Consider the following 26,630-nt stretch of genomic DNA (forward strand, 5'->3'; position numbering starts at 1 on the left):
ATTTGCCTCCATTGTCACACTGCTCCAATTTGTGCAGCAGTCCTCCATGTGCAACAGTATCAAAAGCCTTTCTAAGATCCAAGTATATAATATCAAAGTTATTCCCTGCATCCAGTTCTTTTGTGACTGCATCATAGTATCCAATCAAATTGGTCAGGCAAGACTTCCCCTTAACAAAACCATGCTGTGTCCGAGCTATAACTGAAGTCTTGTTTAGATGATCCTGCAGTGCTTCTTTAACCAATGCCTCCATTAATTTTCCTGGAACAGAAGTTAAACTCAGGTCTATAATTACTTGTGTCAGGCTTTGATCATCCTTTGTGAATTGGGGTCACATTTGCACATCTCCAGTCTATGGGCACCTCTCCTGAGTCCAAGGAAGCTCTCATAATTATGACTAAGGGTTTGTTTACTTCCTTTGCTGCCTCTTTTAATATAACTGGATAGATCCCATCCACCCCAGGTGCCTTTCTTGTGTTTATCTTCAACAATTTCTCCTCCACTTTACTCTCAGTTATTACAAGATTATCTAGCTTACTGCCAGAGTTAAATACACCTCTGGCATTCCCCTCACTGAATAACTCCTCATGTATGAATGTCGATGCAAAATATTCATTTAGTTTGTTAGATACCTGAGCAGGATCATCAACAGTTGAACCATCGATATCAAGTGGATCAATCTGATTCATCCCCTTTCTTCTAGAGTTTATATAAATAAAGAACTCTTTGCTGTTTTTCTTTGCATCCCTTGCAAACTTTTTTGCATTCCTTTAGCAGATCCATGTTGGAAATCTGTGTAACTGCATTCTTGTCAAGATGACCTTGCATTACTTCTTTAATCACTGCCTCCATTATTTTCTCTGGAATAGAAATCAAGTTTACAGGTCTGTAATTACTGCCTTTACCCCTTTTGATCCGCCATTGTGAATAGGAAAGACACATTTGCACATCTCCAATCTGTAATGTAATTCCCTATATTGTAAGATATCTAATTATTATGGCAGGAGGTTTGCTCACCTCTTTTGTTATGTCTGTAAATATCATTGGGTAGATTCCATCAGCCCGAAGTGCATTCATTTACTTTTAGCTTCAGTTTCTCTGCCACTTTCTTCTCAGTTATCACAAAACTATTTAGCTCCCAGTTATAACTTAGTATATTTCTGGTATTCCCATCCTTAAAAATTCCACTTGTGAATATAGGTGCAAAATATTTATACAGTTTGTCAGTGAACTGAACAGGATCATCAGTACTTATGCCATTCAAATAGTAATAGAGGCATGTAATGCAAGAAAGCAAGTGTATGAGCTGATGCAGCATCAACAAAAAAAAAAATTAACACAACCATTCCCTCTAAATGTTTGTCCAGTTCCTCCTTGAATTTATTTAAGTTATCAACTTCCATAACGACAGATGGAAGTTTGTTCCAGCAATTAACCACCACACTGGCTAAGCAAATTTCCACACATCTAGATTCTACAACTGTCTTTCCTCAATTTCAATTTATGCCCCCCTTAGGTTCGTAATCTCAGCAAGTGGAAGAATCCCATCAGAATTCAGCGTGCTCAACCCATTCAAAGCCTTATACACCTCAATCAGATCACCTCGCAGGTGCCTAGTCTCCAGCCACTGCAATTTGCAGAACTTAAGCCTCTCTTGGTAAGAGGATCCCTTCATTCCCCTCACCAATCTTGTTGCCCTTCTCTGTACATGCTCAAGCAAATTTACATCCTTCCTAAAATGAGGCCTCCAGAACTGTACTCAAGTACATAGTACTCAAGGCATGACTTGACCATTGCCTTATACAAAGGGATATTCACCTCTTTTTCCCTGCTAGCAAAATTCCTGTGTATCATTGACAAAACCCCATGACCTGCTCTTGCAACCTGTCTGCATTGCTCAGAAAACTTTATATCTGACTGCACAATTACTTCCAGGTCTTTCATTTTCTACCACCCTAAGTGTAGTACCACACAGTTGGTACGTTCCTCTGGGGTTACTTCTACCCATTTGCATTTGTCAATGTTAAACTTCAGTTGACACTTCTCAGCCCATCTGCCCAAATTTTCTAGATCCTGTTGCAGTAGTGCACTGACATTACTATCATTAACAACCATGCCAACCTTTGTATCATCTGCAAACTTTGACACTTAGCCTGATATACCTTAATCAATATCATTAATAAATATACAAAACAACAGTGGGCTCAACATTGAATAATGAGAGACTCTACTAATAACATTAGTCCACAAAGAGCAGCATCCGTTGATTACCACTCTGTCTTCTCCCACTCAACCACCCTTTTATTCATTGTAGCAACTTACCGTTAATACCATTCTGCTCCAATTTGTACAGTAGTCTTCCATGTACAACAGTGTCAAAAGCTTTCCTGAAATCCAAGTATGATATCAAAACTATTTTTTGCATCCACATCATAGTATCTGATCAAATTTGTCAGACAAGACTTTCCCTTAACAAACCCATGCTGTGTCTGAATTATTGCTGCAGTCTTTTCTAGATGATCCCGCAATGCATCTTTAACTAGTGACTCCATTATTTTACCTGGAACAGAAGTTAAAATAACTGGTCTGTAATTACTCGTGTGACCCTTCAATCCCCCTTTGTGAATTGGGGATACATTTGCACATCTCCAGTCTGTGGGGACCTTCCCTGAGTCCAAGGATTCTCTCATAATTATGGTTAAGGGTTTGCTTAGTTCCTTTTCCACCTCCTTTAATATAAATGGATAGTACCATCCACCCCAGGTGCCTTTCTTATGTTTAACTTCAACAATTTCTCCTCCACTTTGCTCTCAGTTATTACAAAATCAATAAGTACTCTGCTACAATTTGATAACCTTCTGGCATTTTCCTTCCTTAACTCCTCATGTGTGAATATAGATGCAAAATACTCATTCACTTTGTTTGCTATCTGAGCAGGATCATCAACAGTCAAACCATCGATATCAAGTGGACCAATCTGATTCATCCCCTTTCTGATTCAACCTTCTTCTCTAGCTACTTCCTATGAGCTGAATGCTTTCTCCTTTTTAAGAATGTTGCTGCATTGTTTGGTGCATAAATGTAGGCTTTAGCTTTGAGCTGAGCAGCTGTGTGTTTGATGGGTCCTCTTGTTTTGTTTTCTTTAAGGGCATTAACCCCATCAAGCTTTTATATTTGCCCATCAGATTATTGAATTTGTATTTAATATCCTTGCACTCTCTCTGCAACAAAAATATACAAAGGAATCCTCTTTGGTTACATATCCCACTATAGATAGCTGCACCTTCTAGTTTCAGGAGAAGCAGGCAAGAAGTTATTCTAGCAAGGGTCCAAATTGGTCATTCTTATACAATTCAGCTGTTCTTGCTTATGGGAGAGAATCCTCCTCAATATCCCATCTATCAGACCGAACTAACAATTAAACATAATATAATAGAATACCCTCAGTACTCAAGTATCCAGAAATACAGTTTTTATTCTCTATCCACTTTGCAAGATCCTTTAACTTTATTACACATACTTCGCAAAAATGCAAATATTGAAGAACTGTTTCAGTATTTGAAGCGCACAAATTTATATAATCATCTCTGAAAGCCATAATATAAAATTTTCAGTCACAAAATCATGAACAAGCACAATATGGCCCAGGAGGCCCTTGTGCCAGAAATCCTCAATTACAACAACAACAATATAGATAGTTCCACAAACATGCATCAAGTAGCACACATTTAAGTTCTGATTCATGGAAGAACTACTCTTGGCAGTTCTCCTTCAAGCCAAAGCATTCCTACAGATTTGAGCTGTTTGTTTTGTTGCTCTAATCTGAAGAAGCAGATTTTATTTTAAATTTAAATTAAAAATACCACACTAAGCTAAGAGATACATAAAATACAATAATAATGCTACACTATAAAATTACTTTAGATATTATGTTATGAAATCATGTTTTTATTGTTATAAATTTAGTTTACACACAATAAAATTACTTATTAATATAGGATAGGTTGGGATAAGACAGGTTAAAATATTATGATGCATTATGATTTGGAGGGGATGGGTAGGAGTCACATGAATGTAATATAATCGACTTTTCCTAAAAAAATAAATAGTACAATTTATGCTGGAATAGTGAAGAGAATGGTGTTCAAAAAAATACTAAAAATATGCATTACATAATATGTGAATAGTCAAGCACTAATCAAATGGCAAAAATCACTGCCATGGAAAATTGTAACAATATTCTTATTGAGTTTACCACAGTTTACCACATAGTCACCTGTGACTATGTGGTAAACTGAATATCCACAAATTATTTGCTGACAAAATAATTTTTAATAATTCATAAAATCCAGATAATTAGGAATTTGTTGTTAGATAGTAAGAATCACTGATGAGCAATAAAGAAACACCTAGCATGGAACATTTCTGCTACCTAAAAGAAAATTTGCTCTTCAGAATTTATTTTTAAAAAAATGTTGTTTTCATTCTTTTATAATTTTTTGTGAAGAAAGGATGAAATTCATTATTAAAATCAATATTGCATTGTTTTTATTCTCATGTTATTATATGGGGAGAAAAACAAAACAAAGCTTAAATTTAGTTAGTTGCATAAATAAAGGAAGCATTGATTCTGTACAGCTGAATAGTTGTTTCACACCATCCTTTTTAATCAATAAATCATAACCTATATCACTGTATAATATCAAATTTATTGCTAGACTTGCAAACCCTATGATATTTACCACCACATGAGCAAGAATCGGTTTCAAGAAACAACTAGGAAATTATCACCATATTGCTGTCATCCATGACTTCCTCATCAGTACTCCCTTGATACCCTGTAATGGTAATGTGATATTGCTGGTATTATAGCATCTAAGTCTTTAACACTGTCACTGCTTTTTAATAATTCATTCTAAAAATTACTACTTGTATAACTTTTTTTTTTTTTAAGGTGTTCTGAAGGTTGATGATCAGCAAGAAATCACAGGAACTGCTCATGGCCGTTTCCTCGGATTAGATCTTGTTGAACCTCTCTATCTTGGCGCAGTACCTGATTTTAGTATTATTCCTAGACAGTCTGGCTTTGCAAGGGGTTTTATAGGTTAGTATGAAAGTATTATGTATACCATTTTGTCACTTCTAACAAAACAAAAATTTAAATATAATTGATGTGATATTATTACTATTCAACTGTTACTAGCCAACTCTGTGTTATATTACTATTCTGTTACTAGCTGAGTGTGTCATATGTTTTAAAAATATCCATTCATGCAGACTGTAATGGTTTATCACTGATAAATTCTAATATTAGCCAGATATATCAGAGATGCATCTTGAGGAAGGATGCTAAGAAGTTCTAGTGGCACTGACAAAAAATCACAAGTTTTTTAAATGTGGCAAACCTATTATTAATCAGGCTAGGGAGATCAGTTTTCATTTTTTCACTTTTTTGGAAAAGGAACCATTGATGAGCAAAGAATTGCTTTGGCAAGTACAGAAGAGAATATTTTTGGAAGCTCTCCTCATTCGAATGATTATAATCATATCAGATGGGGTCAGTGCCTTCGTCAAACCTGAAGCTTTCCAACTACAGTACTCTTCCTCATTCTCCCATCCCCTGCCTCCACAAAACCTTATTCCTAGGAGTCTACTAGAATTGCTAGTAATGTCAACAGTTTATCCCATGTATCCCAAGTCCAAGAATGATGTCTTCCAACCTCAACCAATAAACAGTCACCCTGTGTTCTCCATTGCTTATTTTCCAGATTTCTAAGGACAGTGTGAGCCTATGTAGCTATGGATCTCATAGTGAACTCTGTACTAGCCAACTCTGTGTTATATTATTTGACAATCATTATTTACCTGAAGAGACCCTTCCCTACAGCAGAGCCAATATGTGTAGTTTGAAATGAAACAATTTTATTTAATGTAGTGAAGTGGTTATATCATTGCATTAAAAAGCCTTTCTCAAAGCACATTTTGTAAGCATTTAGAATTTGTCTTTACAAGATAAAGAAACAAATATTCTTCTGTGGAATGACTAAGTTAATTTTTTTTATCAAAAAAAAACTTGATCTGTGGTTAATGAGGTCTGAACAGCAATAAAATTAATAGGTCTGAAGTCCTTCCTGCAGAAAATGAAATTATTGAACTTCAAAAGACTGAATCATTTGTCATTATTGGAAAGATTTTCAGAAATATTTTTGTGATAATTTGTTTCATTTTAAATTAATTTGAGACCATTTTAATTTTAAACCTGATTCATTGAATATAAGTGAATAGAAAAAACTGAGTGACATCACTGATTCTTTGAGAATCAAGTTTATTTGTCAGTCTGTCAGATTTCCAGTTTACAACAGGACTATTCTTTTTTTATTCTTCTTTAAGTGAGAAAGCATTAAACATGTTAGTTTTTTGCCATTGTTCATTTTGCAAGACAGTTTTTGTTATTTATTTTTTTAACTCTTTCTGCCATGAATAAAAGTACCATCTCCGATTGGACATAAAAAAGGAAATGAATTTAAATGTTTTGAAAATGTAACTATTATTTGGAAATCTTTTCTTTATAAAAATCCTCTTTCTCATTATACATTTTACTATCTAGTTCCCATGCTGTTTTCATTGATCACTAGTTATTACTGTATTCAAAATATTTAAATATTTGCCATGCTGTCTTTGTTGTTCAGCAGTTGTTACTGTACTCTAAATATTTGTTTCTCACAGCTTTTTTTTTTTACACTTCCTTTCTTAAGGCATCTTAGTTGCTTTTGTTTTGTTTTATAAAATTGTATTTATTTATAATGACCATAGTTATTAGCAAGAGAATGAGATTTTAAAAGCACTGTCCTTTTCAGCCTTTCTTTTTTTCTTTCCTGTTGAAGAGGTATCAATTAACACCAAAACCAACCATCCAGGAAATGGAAGTTTCCGTGTTTGATTAATAGTCATCTTGGAATAACCTGTATAATCATTTGACATTTCTCTTTTATTAGTGGGTTTCAGACGTTGTGCATTTAAAGTTTATCAAAATAAAAACTTGTTCGAGGCTTTTTTTTTTTTTTTTTTTCCTAGTTCATTTAACTTAATTGTTTTCCGGTATTATAGCTGATAGTGTAGCACTTTAATCAGTTTCCTGTTTAACTTTAATGGTTTAGTTACTTTAGTTTTTTGTTTTATTATGTTTTACAGATGCATTATTTAATTATTAGTTACTAATGTATAGTTAGCATCTTTTAGCTGTTTTCCACAATACCCTCACTACTAGAAACAAAGCAAAACTAAAGATAGTAAGATAGTAAAACTATGATCCCTGGGCCACCTTTACTTTTACCTTTCTCATTCTTGTTTCTACTTTCAATGCTGTTAAATTAATTGAGGACTATCGACCATTCTTTCTTTTTTTCTTTTTTTTTCCCCCTCTTACGTTTTACTTTGCGTAACTTAAATTTAAGTTTAAGCTATATTTTTGTCTCTCTCCCTTCCCCCCCTCCCCCAACATGAACTTCTGACTACTCCTTCACATATCATAAAAATAAAGTAATTATTTTTATTTTCCCATAATAGGATGTATGAGTCATATGAAAACTGGAAATGTTCTTCATGATCTTCTAAAAGATGCTGAAAGTTATGGCGTAACAACTTGTGAAACGTGTTCAAGAAACCCTTGCTTACATGGAGGGGTGTGCCAGGAAGCCTTAACAACAACTGGGTATAAGTGCATTTGTCCACCTGGTTTCTCTGGTCATGACTGTGAAAAGGTAGGAGAAGCTTGTTATCCTGGAGTATGTGGTGAAGGTCGCTGTGTGAATAAACCAGGAGGTGGATTTGATTGTTACTGTCCTATGGGCAGGACTGGATTACGATGTGAAAAAGGTGAGACGCGATTCTTGGAAATCAGTATTTTAATAATCTTCATCTAAATGCAATAAAAAAGTCTAATTCATATCTGCTATAATTCAGACTGTCTTTTTCATGTTTTTTTTTTTTTCAGAAGAGTAGTGAAACCATTCTGAAAAATATTCAAAATATATGCACACTTATACAAAAGATATGAACACTTATACAAAAGATATGAACACTTATATTATCATTTTATTTCCACATCAGTGAGCACCCCTGGAACAGCCTGGTTCGGCTAGAAGTTGTTTACATTCCAGTTGTTTACATTCATTGGAATTGCAAGAGAGAGATTGCAAATACATAAGGTAACAATCAAAACAGATTGCAAATACATAACAAAGTAAAATCAATACATAAAATAATAAACAATAAAATAAATAAAGATAACAAACAATAAATAACACAATGGTGAATCTAGGAAAGCCTTTGCAGGGAATTCTTTTCACATAATGCTTATTGTTCATGTTTATAGAGTTCTTTCACTCTGTCCTGTCTATAGCGCTTCGAGCTGCAGAAAGATGAGGCATCAATTCCCAGGGAGTTATACATTGTGAACGTATTTTCCGGGAACACTGACCTAAGGTATTGCACATTTTGTAGACAAGGTGTTGAACTGCACCGGATTCATTGTGAAGTCCGAGGATTTGTAGAAACATCCCAGATATCAGGCGAGTCCATTTGGCTGCAAAGAAGTTGTGCCAAGATGTGTAGATTCCTCTCTTTGACTATGTTTTCCCAGGGTTTCATATCCAGGTTTGTATAGAGCACACTCCTAGATATGGTGAAAGGGTAGCCCATCTCAGGAGCCAATATTCAACCCCCAGAAATCTCTTCAGTTGAGTAGAGGAAGCTCCTGATCAGAGTACCGAAGCGTAGAGTGGTATGGGTGTTAAATGTCTTCGGACATATTCCAAGAGAAACTCTCAAGGCCTCAGACCGACCAACTTCTGCCGGATTGCCCAGTACGCCGCAAGCATTTTTAGCCTGGCCATCTTGAGGTGGTCTTTGAAAGTAAGCCCATCATCCCACTTCAACCCCAGATCCATGTGGGAGTGAACCTTTTTAATGGTGGTCCCATTTATTGTGAGCATAATTTCATTAATACTCCTCATTTTTGTGAAAGTCACCTGAGCTGCTTTTTGAGGATTCAGTTTAAGTCACAGACATCCTAGATAATCCTGGAGCTCTAACAGTACTATCTGATTTTCATAGGCGACTGCCTCAGCTTTTGCTGGATCATCGGATGTGACCAGCATCTTAAGATCATCATCGTATGAAATGAAGTTTGGGTGCTTCGCAAGGAAGGGCTCTAGTGCTGCGGCAAAAAACCATGATGACAGAACTCCCTTGTGCGATGCCGACAGAGGTCGGTTGTGATGGTCATCTCCAATCTGTGATCATATTTAATAAATATTTGCCTGTTGATGAGGAGTTGATGGAGGATAGCAAGAAGGTTACCTTCAATTCTGAAATAATGCTTCAGAATTAACTAGCTCTGTTGTGCTAAGTGTGTCGAAAGCAGCTTGTATATCTAGGAATAAGATTTAAAGTTGTTTTTTAGAGTTAAGGGCTTTTTGGATGCCCAGCTGGTCATTAATAGATTTGAAAGTGTAGACCTTCTAGGAATAACAGTATGAAGATGCTGTGGGTGCCCATTGAAGCAGTGATCAACTAAGGTGGACTGTATTGTTTTTTCAAACACTTTTAGTAGTCCACAGGAAATAGAGATTGCTCTGTAGTACTGGGATCTTTTGGTTTATTAGTTTTTGGAACTGGTACAGCACGATAGACATTCCATATTGAGACTTCAACCACATCCTCGAGACTGGTATCACAGTCTTGAGGATGTGGTTCAAGAGGTGATGTAACAGGTCAATCACATAGAAACTGCATATTTTGAGAATAAAGAGGGGAAATCCGTCGGGACCAACTGTAGATTTATTGCTTTCATAATCATTTCCCTTGGTACCTTAACATGCGCAAGCTCAGTCCTGGCCTTATCTGTGATGGCCGCTACAGGGAGGGGGGGCGGATGTTTTTCCTGGTCAGAGTGGAAGGTTGACTGTGTCCACAGTTTTATTGTTTCTTCATCCATTTGCACCTGACGACCATGTGTGGAAACGATATGCTTGGAATGCCTAAGTCTTATGTATATATATATATATATATATATACACAATGTGCCTTTTTCCGAACATGCAGGAAATTCGCTATTCATATGTTGTAAGCGATGTGATCTAGCATGGAGCCAGACTTTTTTCAGGTTCTGTAGACGTTTTGCTTTAGATTAAAAGCCTCTTTCGTTTCGGAGTTGAACCACCACTTAGTGTTTGAGGAGATTTTAATTGTCTTCGATGCACCAATGAGAGCAATTTGTCTCAATTCGTTAGAAATGGCATTAATTACCTCTTCCGCTAGTTTGAAGCAGAAATTATTCCAATTAAATGCTTTCAGTTCAGTGGGGATAACATTTGGCTTGACTAGGTTGGTTGAAAACTTAGTTACTGTATGTACCGGGTCCGCTGGTTTGGTCGCAGCGACTGAGGTTGCAGGTGCTGCAATTTCAAACACTATTGGTAGATGGTCTGACACGAATTTGGATTTATAACGAATGATTTGTATTTGTTCCAAGTTGTGGTAGACACTGTCCAGGACTTGATTTCCTCTGGTCGGTGGTGTATTCAGTGGGATGAGTCCCCAGGTCTGCATGGTATCTTCCATGTCTTACCTTGGCAGAGGCAGGTTGAAATCTCCTAAAATGATTGTTTTGATACTGGGGCATTGATGAGCAGACATCCATGAGATAAGATCCTCTCTGATTGATGAGATGTGTCCTGGTGGGAGATACACAAGGCAGATTTGGATCCTTTTTTTCATTTTTGTTGAAAATTGCAGTGATTGTTTCATAGTTTGATGTTTTACTGCTGTAAACATGTATCTGCCTGAAAGAGGTCTTGTGGAAGATGGCAACACCACCTCCTCTCTTATCCTTTCTGGAGTTTGCAATATATTGATAATGAGTGGACAAGAGGAGCAATCCAAGTTGTTTTCCCCTCATCAACCCATGTTTCCGAGATGCAAATGAAATCAATGTCTTCCTGGAGGAGCAGGGCTTGCAAGGTATGTAGCTTGTTAGCAAGGCTCCTAACATTTTGTAGAAAAAATGTTACTGTCGTTTGGGTTACATCCATTTGCATCTTGTCAATTGATTGCTATTGGTGTACACTAGGGGCCTTGTGGTTGGTATCTTTTTTTTTGATTCGATGAATGGCATAATTAAGGCACCTGTCGGCCATACCGCTGGGTTGAGCACCTCGTGCAGATGTGCCAGAGGGCAAGACAGCACAAACGAGGAATATGATGGATATTTTGTTTTAATGGCTCTAACATCTACCTTTACGTCAAGCTCTATGTCCAGGAAGCTTTTTATAGCAGTGGCCTGGGTAGGCGCCAGCCTAGTGATGAACAGCTTGGCCTGCGAGGTCACTGCTGTAATGTTGTAAGTTTCACAAACTTTCCTGGGCTGTATATTTTCCATGGACATTTCCGTCCGTTGAGTACACTTAGTGGTTGAATTAAGGGTGCCCGTTCCGTCTGGATCTGGCACGGTGCATCTAGTAGACCTGTCCACCTTTGTGCTAGCAACTTCTGTCTGAACGACTTGTGCATAATATCTGGTGGGTCTCTTGACATCACTCCGGGGTTTATGTACTGCTCACTTGGCAGGGGAAGAGAGGGCTGAGGTTGGGTCTCTACAGTGACAGCCGAAGGCTCGTCCAAGTTCTGTCGAAGGGGTAGTTGTTAAAGGGGAGCTGGGTAATTGGTCTTCCTGTGAATGCGTGTTGCGGGGGGGGGGAGATCAAGGTGCCCATTTGGGTGGCATCTGGTCACTGTGATTTTGCTGGTTCTCTATAGGTTGGTTGGTGGGGTACGTTGGACCTGCTCTGTTGTCAAGTTTTCTGGCATGAGGCTCCATCTGTGCACTTCTCTCTGCATCAGCTTTGCATTTGTATAACTTAACAAGTTCCTGTGATGATAGGATGTTTGTAATGACCGAGGCATCACCTAGTTTGGAGAGCTCTGTTAGGTTAACTATGTCTGTGACCAGAAATGTCAGATCCTTAATTTGTTTTCTGAGCAGAAATAGCTCATCTCTAATTTCTGCATTCTGAATTTTTGAGTTGATAATTATCGCTCAGAAGTTTTGCCAGATTCTTTTTCATCAGTTTCACCATATCTTCAAGATTGTGCCCTTGAGGAGACCTACTAAAGTTGTGAGAAGGATCCTGGTAAGTAATTTTCTGTATGGGATGAATAGTTGATGCGAGAGGGAGGGTGGTTGGGACAGTTTGCAGCTGTTCCCTGTCAACAGGAGTTTCAAGGTAGCATGGCTGACCAGCTGGCTTCATTCCTGTTGCTTGTTCTGTAGAGTTCTGCTTGTTCTGAGGCTTGCCCATAGTCATTCTTTCACATGACTCTTTATCCAGATCAATGTCATCCTGTGTGAGAACTTGTTCACTGAGAATGCCTGGTTGGGTTTCTTTCTGATGCTTCATTATTATGGAATTGTGGGGCTGTTCTTCTCAGACTCAACAGAGTACCTACCACTCTTGGACCGTTCAGTGACAGGTGAACTGCGTTGGCAGGCTATTTTCGGAATCTCAAGCTCTCCGAGTGTTTTCTGACCTGATCGTGTGGCGCAATACATAGCCTCTTTGTTGCTGGTTAGCACCTCGCACGAAATTTCATTCTCATTGACAGCTACGGGGTCCTCTGAGTTGCATAGAGTAGCAGGTTTGAGACTACTGTTTTCTTCATTGGCTCTTGACGGGGACGTCGACTTGTCTGTTTTCATGGAATTATTAGGTTCAGTTACCTTTCTCTTCAATTTTGACCTTTTATTTAATGGTACTTTCTGATTTACAGGTGTTTTGCATTCTTTCCATTGATAGGATTTTCGCTTTGCAATTGTCAATTTCGAAAGATTATTGACACAGCACGCCCTGAAGCTAAGTGGGCAGCTGACACATTGTATAGTAAGCGACGCAAGCTTTTGACATTGGCTGCAAGTGCACATACCTGGGGACATGCCTTTCTTCTGAGTAGGACTAGGCATATTTTAAACTCTGCCAAGTTATACTGTAGTGGTCTTAGAATATCTTTCTTTCCGTGATTTTAGAACTTAAGCTCAGAATGAGAGTTTTCAATACAATTTGCCACAGTGACAATTAGCAGATTTCTTTGAGATTGCAGGCCTTTAGACGCTGGGGTAGAGACCACTTGGGAATTGACTGCACTGGCTGATTAAGGGATTTAATCAAGTAAATTGTGTGGCGACTTTGACCTCAGGCAGTTCTACATTAACCGTAAGCTGTACTCGGGAAATGTTTCACTGTAGATATGTATTATAAACAACAGAAAAATGACAATAAAGATTTACCTGTGAGAGATAGTTGGACGATAGCTCCATCAATGGATTGCTGACACAAGGAATCTTCTGGTATTAGATTCATCATGGTGCACTGTTTTGAACACTGTTTTTGGCACTAAATGCAGAGCAACCAAATGCGTGGCCACACACTATACGAGTTGCCTGTTCGGCCAACTGAAGTCTCCCCCCCCCCAATGATGATTCCAAGAGTGAGCAGGACACTAGAGGACAAAGGAGAGTGGCTCCTATTAAAAATTACAACATAAAAATTGCTATTTACAACTGGGCTGCAAGTTGGAATGAAATAAAACAGAGTGCAATAGCAAGTATATGGAAAATGTTATTAAATGATAGTAATAGAGGCATGCGATGCAAAAAAGCAAGATGTGAGCTTATGTAGTATCAGCAAAAAAAAAAAAAGTTAAATTACACAAAGCAAGAAGTTTCCTCACTATTCTTCTTAAAAGAAATGAACAGTGTTATGAAATGGTAATGCAGTGCGACTCAAAACTTGTAATTTCTTCAAAAAATACAATAAAACTGGGGATTACTATATATGATTGTTTATAGTTATTAGCATTTAAACACATTACTACTTAAAACCATTGTGTTCTGTTTGATTTGAATAATTTTATTCAATTTTGTATTGAATATAAACAGTTTTGTAAAAATGTTTATATTCCATACAAATTATACCCTACAACATTAAAAACATTAGTTGTGTTCTGTTTGATTTTATCAACTCTATTCAATTTTGTATCAAATATATTTGATAGAAATTATACCCTACAACCATTTAAATTAACATATAATTGTGTGTGATGAATAAATTTGTTTCATCTTTTGAACTACAATTTAAAAATATTTGCGTATAATTATATTCTATAATTTGAGAGGTTTATAGGGAAATCTCTGTAAATTAGAGATTTTCCTATAAACTTCTCAATATCTTTATTAAACACTTATGTCAACATAGCATGTATGATATGCACATATTTTTCTTGTTTCCTTAATTTGAGCTCATTCTGTTTTAATCAGAATTGTTTAATATTTATAGAGCTTTTTTTATTGGTAAATTTTGATGGCAACATCATTACTTGTAACTAGTAAATTGTAAAATTGTAGTAGTCGTGTGTGTGTGTGTGTGTGTGTGTGTGTGTGTGTGTGTGTGTGTGTGTGTTATGGAGGTATGTCAGCTGGCATACTCATAAATGAATTAACTGGTGCAGAATGCTTTATTTCTGCAGGAGGTAGTCTTAATCAGAGAAACAAAGAAAGACCAGAATATCTCTGCTAAGGTGCAAATGATGTAACAAACAATTTATCAGTTAGTGGGTGTATGGTAATGCATGTGTGGACTACTGATTTAAAGTTTAGATGAATTGGTAATATAATTGAAAGGCCATGTTTGAAAACTTTCATGAGATAAAACAAAAGATTCTTGTATTTGCAATTCTGTCCACACATGACAGGAAGGATTTCGTGATGAAAGCCTTGTGGGTTATCTCTAATCCTGAGTGACTTTTCAAAGCTTATGGAGAAATTTTTCTCAGCGTAGTCAGTTGATAGATCACTTAACAGAGGAGATGCAAGGGCTTTTGTTAATGCTATTGAAGAAGCATTAAGGGTTTGCAGAAACTGCAAGTTTGGGGGATAGGGAAGATGGCACACAGTCAACTCAGGTCAACGACCTTGGAGAAAACTACACTTGCACCCTCTCTGTGAGAGCTTGTGTGCAACCATTAATTAGCCTAACTACTGAAAGGGAAGCTGCAATCGATGTAAAGTCCACCAATATTCTAGGACTATATGGGGAAATACTTATAAAGGGATGTATGAGGGCTGTCAGAAGCAGTAACATACAAAACTTAATTTGTCTGTACAGTAATACCAGGAGTATTGTAAACAAATGAAATGATTTTGATTTGAGCTTTTGATGAAATCAACTAATGCCAATATAGTTGAGCCTATTGAAATGTGGTGCCACTCAGATACAAGGTGAAGAGTTTCATTTGGTGAATATTATGTGTTCAGGAGAGATAGGGTGGGGGAATAATACTTCTCATCAAAAACTGCCTGAAGGTGGCAAGTATATTCCCTGAGTCAGTGTGGTGTGAAATGACTTGTGGTAAGGGGAAGATGATAGTTGGGTGTGTTACATGCCAAATAACTCTGAGGAATATGACAAATCTCTTTAAGCATATTGAAAGGGCTGGTAAGTACAATTGTCTTATGTTCAACTTTAATCTATCTCTTATAAAATGGAAATATGGTAACAATTTTTTGAACAAACTGGATGATTGCTACATATCCCGTTGTCTGAGAGAGAGAGAGAGAGAGAGAGAGAGAGAGAGAGAGAGAGAGAGAGAGAGAGAGCAAAGGACTCTAGCCTACATCTAGTTCTCATTAAGGAGTTTAACTGTATCAAAAGATTGACAGTGGGGGAACTAGCAACAGGCAGTGACCACAATACAATAAAATAGGTTGTATCTGGAGAAACCTATGTGATGAAAAGTTAAGGTGAGGGCTTCAGTTTTAAGAGAGAGGACTATAATAGACTGAGATATATTTCTTGGCCTCAATTAACTGGTGAGACTGTTGTATGGTGTCAGATACAACTATGCTATCGGAAATATTCAAAGGATTTATGCTCAAAGCCACAAATGTATTCACACCAGTGGTCAAGTTCCATAAATGTAAGATGCCCAAGTGGATGACCTGCAGTTAAAAGTTTAATTAAGCAAAAGAAACAACCATGGACAGTTACAATCTCAAAGTTTACTTTCAGGCATCTCATTATAAATAATTGGAATGAATTTCTTACTACAGTAATCAGGGTTAATACTTTGGTAAAGTTCAAAGTAGAATTAGATAGGCACTTTGGTTATAAGGAAAGTATGAATTTTGTTTTTGGCAGATTCAGAAAAAACCTGCTTCCTTGCATCACTTAGCCATTATAATATTAAAACTAGACTTTAGTAAAGCTTTGGATATTGTCCCTCAGTGAAGGCTGCTATATAAACAAGAAGAAATTGAAGTTAGTGTTAAGATCCTACACTGGATCTTACCATTAACTACAACTACACTACCGCTCCTGCCTCCACGTGGCAGGGCCAGTAACCTGAGAGAAGAAAGTCCCTCTCCCAGGGGTAAAAGGAGCAAACATGGAATTGAATAATTTTCCTTCTTTAGAGCCTTCAAGCTCAAGACTGGATATGTCTGATGTCAATGACTCTAATCAACCAAAAAGATTTCGAAGGGAAGAGCAGTGCAACGACATGCCAAACAATCTGGTGATACACTCTCTCTCCACCCAACCTGTAAGCAATAACCTTTTGTGGTCCAAAGATATTTGAAATCCATTGCTGGAACACCAAAAATAGTTAAAAGATTACAATCCAAAGACCTCCTGATTGAAACAGCCAACTCAAAACATTCCCAGTGGCTGCTCAAAACAACATTCGGTGGATTACCGGTCTCTATCACTCCCCACAATACATTACATTCCTCCAAAGGTATCATCACAGAGTGGGACCTACTTACAGTATCTGAGGAGGAATTATTTCAGGAATTGAGTAATCAAAACGTAATTAGTGCCAAACGTATAATAACCAAAAAAAGATGGAAATCTCATTCCAACTCGATCCATCATTTTAAATTTTAGCAACGTAGATTTGCCATTCTCAGTAAAAGCTGGCTATTTAAAAGGCCTCCGTAGCCGAGTGGTCAGGAGCGGGAGTGCAGTAGCACCCGCTCTTTGAGTAGACCGGGGTTCAAGCCCCTGACTGCCGAATACGGTTGATCTGCCAATCCGCACTGGACCAGCGTGGCAGATTATGGTCCATTTCCCTCAGCATGAATTGTTGAGGAGGCTTCCATCCTGCAGTGGGTTGATAATGGCTGCACTTTACCTTTACCTTTTATTTAAACTGCCGAATTCAGCCTTATATCCCAAATCCCATTCATTGTTTTAAATGCCAAAAATATGGACACTCCCAGCAAGCATGTAGAGGTGATGCCATTTGTCCTATTTGTGGCTCTAAGGAGCATACACAAGCAGATTGTTCCGCCTCAACTCCCATTTTCCCCAATTGTAAAGAAAGTCATCCAGCCTTCTTGAGCATCCCAGCTAAATCATGTGAAATGCGGAAAACAGGGAATAAAATACAAAAATATAAAATTGAACATAGTCACATACCATGAGGCATGCTGATAAGTTATATCAACCACACCCAGTCGTTCTTATGCATCTCACACTTGAAGCTCTCATTCAACAGCAGTTCAAACAGATGTATCAATACCACCCAGCATATCTCTAGCTAACTGGGTTAAAAGTACACTATCGAACTCTGGAAAAGACGCATCTCAAACTAAAACCAGAGAAGCAACCAACACTCCAATCAGCATCCCAGCTGATTCTCCGACGGTCCTGCCTAACAAAAAAATTGAAACCTACTGAAGGCAACAAGAAAACTGAATCACTCAGCAATAGTATGGAAATAGTTGCACACTAAGATCACGAGGAACCCATTCTAGAACTACATGCAAACGACACTATGGATACTGGACAGCTGATCTTCCCAAAAAAAATTAAAAAAAAACATGCTCCTCAAACAAAAAAACAGTCAGATGAATCTGACTCATCCTCAGTCAAACCTAAATGATACATAATGTTTTACAATGGAACTGCAGATGCTTTCGTTGCAACACAGATGAAATGAAAGATTTAATTAACCAGTATTCTCCAGTTGCTCTTTGTCTTCAGGAAACTTACCTAACCTCACAAATTTCTCCTTCGATAAAGAACCATTGTCTTTATCGAAGAGATCATAATACAGCAACTGCAGCCCGTGGTGGCATGGCAATTCTAGTAAATTCAAAGATCCCAACCAAACATATCCCACTTCAGACTGAAATAGAAGCTGTTGCTGTTCATATCACTTTTCGTATTTCAGTAACTTGTCTCAATCTACCTGCCGCCAAACCATACTTGCTTTTTAAAAGATCTTGAAGATCTATTCACATAGATACCTCCACCTCTCTGTATATTAGGTGATTTTAACAGACACCACCCCTTATGGGGTAATCCTAAACTAGATAGACGTAGTCGACTCATTGAAAGCTTTCTAGAGGCACAAAACCTCACTATACTCAATACTGGTGCACACACTCACGTACAGCTCCCAAATGGACACACCTCAGCAATAGATCTTTCAATTTGTTCTCCAGTACTGGTCCCGACCACAGAGTGTTATGTAATAAAGGATCCCATGGGCAGCGACCACTTTCCATTCGTATGCAACTTTAATAGCACAGACTCATTCAATGAAATCCGGCAGGAAATGGAAATTTGTCCAAGCAAACTGGGCAAACTTTTAGTCCTCGATCTCTCTTAATGAGGAAAAAATCTGCCTACAGCATATTGATAATGTGTCAACTTACATCACGATGCATCTCCTAAAAGTGGCTAAAGACGCAGTACCATTATCAAATTCCCCAGGCCAAAAACATTATAATTACTGGTGGAATGAGGATTGCACAAAAGCTAAGAAAGCAAAAATAAAACTTGAAATTTGGCTATGGTTGGATGTTGTCGAAACAATCTCATTAATTATAAGAAGCTAAGGGCAAAATTACATTTCATACAAAAACAAGCTAAGAAAGACTCCTGGATCTGTTTTGCATCAAGCATTAATGAAAATACTGACACCAAAATAATATGGAATAAAATTAGACAGCTTTCTGGTACTGTACTCCTACTGTACCTTCTCCAATCTTCTCCTGGAATGGGTGAGATCTGTTTAGTCCTTTAGATGTAGCTAATGCTTTGGGCAATACTTTTGCTGAAATCTCTGCAGCATCAGCTTATAGTACATCTTTTCAGTGAATTAAAAACACTGCAGAACTGCACTCTATTAACTTTCAAACTGCCCTCCTACTACCATATAATAAACCTCTGCAATTTTCTGAGCTCTTGCATTCCATTAGAACAGCCCATAATGGTGCTGCCAGACCAGATGGAATATATTATGTCATGCTACAACACCTTGATGACAAAGCTTTGAGCCTCCTCCTGATCTTTTACAACTGTATATTTTTAGAAAATGTTTATCCAGCTTCTTGGCATCATTCTACTGTTTTGGCTTTCCTGAAACCTGGAAAAGATCCAACCAACTCCCACAGCTATAGACCAATATCCAACCAACCCCCATAGCTATAGACCAAAAAATTGTCCACAGCAGACTTGTCTGGATTATCGAGTCAGAACAGCTAATGAGCCATAGTCAATATGACTTTCGTAAAAACGGGTCATGCTTGGATCTCATGGTGAAGGCTGAATTTGCCATTCGTAATGCCTTTGTTAAACACTACATCTAGTAAAGGTTCCAATAGATATAGAGAAGGCTTTTGACACCACCTGGCAACATGGAATACTTAAAGATCTTTACTCCCTTGGACTACAGGGCAACCTTCCTATATTTGTGAAGAATTTTCTACATAGTAGATCATTCCAAGTTCGATACCAGCATGCCCTTTCTGCAACATTCATTCAGGAAGGTGTTCCACAGGGATCAGTACTGAGTGCCACTCTTTTTGCTCTTAGAATAGATTCTATCACTAAACAGCTTCCAAATACAGTTGAGACTTACCTTTATGCAAATGACCTAGTCATCTCCTGTCATTCACAAAACATGAGGCCTCAACGGCTATCGACTCTCACAGCAGAAAACAATTGCTATCCATTTTTGTAGACAATGCAAATTTCATCCAGATCCTGAACTTCAAATTTCCAATGTCTCCATCCCAGTCACTAATAACATCAGATTTCTGGGATTGATCCTTGACAAGAAGTTAAACTTCTTAGATCAAAGTAAAAATGTGTGTACTTCCTGTCTGAAAAAGCTAAACATACTGAAAGCTTTATCCACCACCCAAACATGGAGTGCAGATCATATCTCTCTGCTTTGTTTATATAGGGCATTAATCAGATCCCATCTTGATTATGGAGTTCCCTTATATGATTCAGCCAGAAAAAGTGCATTGCACTGGCTTGATCCCATGCAACACTGTGCTTTTAGGCTTGCACTTGGTGCTTTCAGAACATCACCAGCACATAGTCTCTACATTGATGACCATGAGCCCCCACTAACTTTACGTAGGAAAACACTATTATTGAAGTATGCTGTCAAGATACAAAGTTGTGCCTCGCATCCCATTCAGTCATACCTGTTTAATCCATCATTAGAAAACCTTTTCAGAAATAAACCTAGTATAGTAAAGTCAGCTGGTCTTCACTTTCCTGAACTGATGGAAGTTTCCATTCATTCCACACAACAGGAGCAACTTGCTATCAACTACCATGGGCTTCTCTTCCCCTAGTGACTTGTGACACTTACCTCTGCCAGTGGGGAAAGGGCATTTTACAAGCATCAAATATCAAACAACTTCATGCAGTTCACACTCAAAGATATATTGACTTTTCCCCAATTTATACAGATGGCCCTAAATCTAATTCAAACGTTGGAACAGCTGCAGTGTTTTCGAATACCATTATTTCAGTATCCTTTCCATCTGAATTCAGTATTTTCTCAGCTGAATTATATGCTATTAAACTGGCCTTACAAAATCTCTGTCCTGACCGCTCTTTAAAATCTGTTATTTACACCGATTTGCTCAGTTCAATCATGGCTTTATATAATTAATCAGATAAAGTCCACCCTGTTATAGACTAAATATTAAGCATATTACTAAAATTTGAAGAATGCCATCAACAGATCACCTTCTGTTGGATTCCAGCACATTCTGGTATTTTGGGCAATGAACTGGCTGATAAAGCTGCAAAAAAATCCTACTACTTTAGACTTAACCAATATCCCTGTTCCACCATCATACTATGCATTAACTATTCAAGATGCGTGCTTGTCAGAATGGACAACAATATGGCAATCTTTCAAACAAATAAACTCTTTCAATTTAAACATGATCCGAAAATTTGGCGCTCCAGTGTCCGTACATCAAGACAAGAAGTAGTCCTTTCAAGGTCAAGAAGAGGTCATACCCATCTGACCCATCTTCATTTACTCACAGATGATCCACCACAGTGCCCACATTGTCATATAAATCTGACTGTTAAACACATTCTCATTGACTGCCCCTACTATAGACAGACAGATTTCAACCCTGCCATCACTGGTAAATCTTGATAAACCAATAACTTTAGAGAATCTCATTGGTGAAAAGGCAAATATTTCCAAATTTTTCAACTATCCAAAGCAAACTGGACTTTTCCTTATATTATAAATGAATAGGCGCATTATAGCAATTAAACCCTCATAACAACAACCAACTACACTGGATCACACTGGCTGAAAGATAGGACACAAGGTTTATAAATGGTCAGTTTTCAGAGTGGACCAGTAAAACAAGTGGAGTCCCTTGGGGTTCAGTATCAAGTCCCCTCCTATTTCTAATTTGCAGGACATTGACTATGGTATCCAAGGGAATCTGTCGAAGTTTGCTGATGATTTAAAGATGGTTATCAACCTGAAGCCATGTCAGGATGCTTCAAAAAGGCTTTGGATCAGTTGCATACTTGTGAAAAAAGGCAATTAGGTTTTAAATGCTTTTAAATGAAAATTTATGCATTTTGGACACAAAAATACTGGAGCCACATATAAAGGTAGAGGGGATCTAAAAGTGGTTCAAGATGAAAAATTGATATGAAATTTTCCATGCACTGTAAACAGTTGGCTATAGAGGGATATGATATTCTGTCCATATAATTTAAAAATTAGTGTGGAGTGTAAAGTGAGAAAGACATTGTTAACAATGTCTTTTGCAACCCTGTTACATTTTGTAATAGATTTTAAAACTGCTGCAAGTGAAATGCAAGACAATACCAAAGGCTGCAGTTAGTGAAGCACTGAGTTGAGAAAGATAGCAACTAAAGTGAAATTGTGCTGGGAGTATGAAATATAAGATGTATATCAAAAACATAAATGGGCCACTTTTCTAAATTTAGTGCTTCTTTACATAACACCCTTTCTGCATTAAGCATCTACAGATAATAGACCTGCTAGGTAGTAGTGACCAAATTATTAATGTAGGATTTGCTTAAAGTTGTAACTAATGTCAAAGGAAAGGCAGAGCTTTTACTTTAGTAAAGGTGACTATAGTGGCCTCAGACAGTTTTTAAGTTCTAATGAAGTTACCAAAATCAAATTCTAAATGAAAAGCATTCAAGGATGTTTTCATAGAAGTTAAGCTTTTTATACCAACTTTTTATACCAACAAGAGATATAACTCAGAATGTAGACCTAAATAGATGTCAGATGAATATATAAACACCCAAATTTTAAACTTTAAATCTGTCATCTTAAATTTAGGAAAAACATGCTGGTAAAAATATAATTCGGTTTTTTTTTTTTTTTTTTTCTTTGTGCATTAGTTGTTTTGGTTATAGTGCACTGGTTCATATGGTTTATTCTTGTAATTCTCCTCCCCCCCCCACCACCTTCAGATGTAAACCTTTAAAATAGCACTTCTACTTTATGTATGGCATCAGGACCAGCAACTTTTTTTCTTTTTTTTTTCTTCTCTAAGAATGCAGATTGCAAGGTTGAGAAAGATGTAAATAGTCAGTTAAAACTGGTTTTGTTTTTTTTTTTTTTTTTTTTTAAATTGACAGAACTGAAACAAGGGATGAACCCAGTTACTCCAATTCACTAAAATTCCATACTGATTTCCTCCAAGATATTTTATTATAAGTATTATTGTTATTTGAAATGTTTTAACTTTTTGGAAATGCATGTTATGATTTAATATTTTTTTATTTTTTTTTCAGAGATAGTAATAATCGAGCCTGCTTTCTCAGATGATGCCTACATTGCCTATCCTACCCCTCCTAATGCTCTCCGTACATTGAAACTTAACATGAAAGTTAAACCAAATAATCTTGATGATTGTTTGCTGATGTATTGTGCACAAAGTGAAGATGGACAAGGCGACTTCACTTCTCTTGCTATCAGAAATCAAAGTGTTGAATTTAGATTTGATACCGGTTCAGGTAACATTTCAGTTAATACAGCTACAGTTAATACCGCTTTTCAGTTAATACAGCTGAGTTTACCAACTACTTTAAGACTTTAATATGATGTTGTTATTAATTTCATATAAGAATTACTGTTTTTTTTACTACATAGCAGTTCTACTCATTAATTTTCTAAATGATTTATCCAAAATTTGAGGAAGATGCAGCTTCATATTCAATCAAATCTGTTAATTGATATTTTTTAACATATTGCTTTATCTGATGCATACATATAAGCAATAAATGGTACTACAAGTGTTGTGCCATAATGCTTATATGTGTTATTGCATGTTCACAAAGGTAAATATACGAGTAGTGTAAAAGTAAATGTACACAAAATTAACTGCTCAACTCTGTTGGTACACTGACTGCACTCTGGGCTATTAACAGCAATGCTTCATTTTTATTTAAAGCTTGATACATTTTTTGTATTTATTTTTTTTTCTTGTGTTAAAGTTTATGTACATGGAATAAACTTTCAATAATTTTTTTAGCTTTGTCCTGATTTACAGTTCAGCCCAAAAGTAAGTGTTCACATTTAGCTGTGAATTCCAGACTTTTACTTTTTCAACTATTATTTACAAATTTTCAGGATGTTGAGGATTTCAGAATGTTGTTAATATTTCATCATTCCAAATATTACAGCACATTGCTGCCACCTGTATTCTGTCAAACACAGGTGGCAGCAAACATGTTAAAAGATACAAAATTGTGAATTGATGTATATCTAAAATTCTAAAAATCTCTAGTAACATGCAAACGAGTTTTCTAAATTATCGAGTAAATTGTCTTAAGTAGAAAAGGTAATATTGATTTTTATTTTTATGAAACACCCAAACACGAGAGGTATTAGAATCTGTAGTACTTAATACCATGCTTGGGTTGGAGGTTCAGAAGACAAGAGAAGATATTTGTTGACTTTAGACTTGAACTTCTGTAGACTGTAATTTTCAGGAAATACATATGAAGGAAGGTTGTTCCAGAAAACGGTAGTTGAATGAGTAAATGAGGAAGATGAAAAGTTGGTTCTGTGAGTTGGAAGTTGGACAGTAAATGGATGTTGGCTGATGGCGGCATGTGTTCGGACTGTTTTGAAAGAGAGAGCGGGAATTATAGAAGCCAATTCAGAAGAACAGTGCCCATGGAAGTATCTGTAGAAAAGGCATGCAACAGGAACAGTAGGTCTATAAGACAGCGAGTGGAGAGACTCTGTTTGAAAGAAATAATTAATTAACCAAACTGCCCTCTTCTGAATGAAATCTAGAAGCCTGAGAGAGGTTTTGGGGACACTGCCCCAAATATGGGAACAATATTCCATGGTAGGGCAGATTTGCAATCTGTACAGAGTGAACAGCTGTTTGGAAGAAAAGTAATGCAGAGAGTAAAAGAGAAAACCAAGTTTTTTAGATGCAAAGAAAGCAATATTTGTAATGCGCTTGTGCCAAAAGACATTAGAAGTCAGGGTAATCCCCAAAACAGATATATCATTTTGCCTAGAAATCGGAGTGTCACCAGAGATACGCATAGGAGCAGAAGAATCCACTTTGTGAGATAGAACACAGGACTGAGTTTTAGAAGGATTGAAATCAGCTAAGTTGTTTTTGCCCCACTGGAGAATTACCTGGAAATCGACATTTAAGTAATTGGTAGCTGATTGAGCAGGGCAAGGTTTGTCAAAATGGAAAGTGGAATGCAATGTGCTATCATCGGCAAAACTATGGATGGGATTTCCAGTCAATGGAAGAAGGTTATTAATATACAAGAGGAAAAGAGTGGGGGAAAGAACTGAACATTGGGGGACACCAGCATTAGTGCAGAAGTTAGAAGACAGAGAGCCATCTACCATCACCCTCATTGAGCAATCCGAGAGAAAACTTGATAACCAATTACAAAAAACAGTTGGTAAACCATAAGATGGAAGCTTGTTTAGAAGACCTTTATGCCAAACATGATCGAAAGCCTTTGAGATGTTAAGAGCAACTGCTTATGTTTCGTCGAACTTTTGCATTGAATCTGTCCATAAATGGGTAACATAAGCCAGAATATCATTAGTGGATCGACACTGACGGAATTCATACTGGCGATCGTTGATCAGACGGAAGGGTTCTAGGTAGTTTAAGAGTTGGCGGTTAATTGATTTCTCCATTACTTTAGAAAGAGTAGAAGTAATTGCAATGGGATGATAATTGGATGTGAGGGATTTTTCACCCTTTTTACTGGCTCGATGTGAGCAAATTTCCAAGCAGAAGGTAAAACACCTTTGGAACACAAGTGAAACAAGGCATCAAAGACAGGAGTAAGTTCAGGAGTACAGGTTTTGAGAACAAGTGAAGAAATACCATCAGGATCTGGAGCTTTCTTAGCATCAAGATTCATCAAAATCCTTCTGACATTATTTTGATGGAAGAGACCACAGGAGGCATTGATTGGAGCATGTTGGGTATTGCAGGAAGTGTTTTACCAAGATCATTAACCCTTCCTGGGACATTTTTTCCCTGAAATTGTGCCATAACGGATCAACTTTACAGATTAAACATATGCATCATGCGAATACTATTGTATAGTTTTTTGTGTTTTTTATTAATTTTTTCATATAAAATACATGGGAGTAATTAACCACTTTGGGCTATCCTGAGTTATCTTGTGTACACCAAAAAATGTGCAAATTATACAGATTTCTTTTAATAGATTAGCGCTTGAGCTAAAAGAAAAGCACAGAAAAAGCCTTCATTACTCATTATATAAATAAATATAAAAAATCAAGTTAAAGGCACAAGCAGTAATCTCCCGCCACAAGCAATAATCGCGAACTAACTACATTCTGACACATGGCCGCCACAAGTGGACAGGCGAGGGAAGCACTGCTTATGGGTTGCAGTTCAAGAGGGTGCCAAATTATTTTTTGATATTGTTTGTGTGAATTATTTTTGTGGGTTCAATATTCTGCATTTAGGACAGCAAATTATATTTTGCTTACTGGCAGCACAGGAATGTGCGCTGCTGTTCTGACATTGCTGTACAATATAAGTAAAACAAAAGCCAGTCGTTTGCTGCCAGGCATAAGAAAATCCTGAGAAATCTCGGGATTTACCTGGCTAATACAAAATTAGCCAGATAAATGCCAGAGAAAATATGTTTTAGTCCTAAATTTGGAGGTATTATTGTTTGCTTTGGGTATTATTATATCCTGAGATATTTCGTGTAGTT

The 26,630-nt window shown here is 37.1% G+C and overlaps 1 protein-coding gene across 11 annotated transcripts in view; it reads left to right on the top strand.

Annotated features, from left to right (window-relative positions):
• The window catches only part of trol (terribly reduced optic lobes), a 1,731,230-nt gene that overhangs the window by 1,574,648 nt on the left and 129,952 nt on the right, over positions 1–26,630 (top strand). For all 11 annotated transcript variants that reach the window (XM_090387691.1, XM_090387694.1, XM_090387699.1 and 8 more), the window contains 3 exons: positions 4,955–5,104; positions 7,567–7,875; positions 23,178–23,399. In XM_090387691.1, coding sequence (XP_090243817.1) covers positions 4,955–5,104; positions 7,567–7,875; positions 23,178–23,399 — 681 coding nt within the window. The remainder of the gene's footprint in view (positions 1–4,954; positions 5,105–7,566; positions 7,876–23,177; positions 23,400–26,630) is intronic.

This window comes from Mastigoproctus giganteus, chromosome 13 (genome assembly GCF_048544385.1).
Source record: "Mastigoproctus giganteus isolate SK-2022 chromosome 13, ASM4854438v1, whole genome shotgun sequence".
NCBI lineage: Eukaryota > Metazoa > Arthropoda > Arachnida > Uropygi > Thelyphonidae > Mastigoproctus > Mastigoproctus giganteus.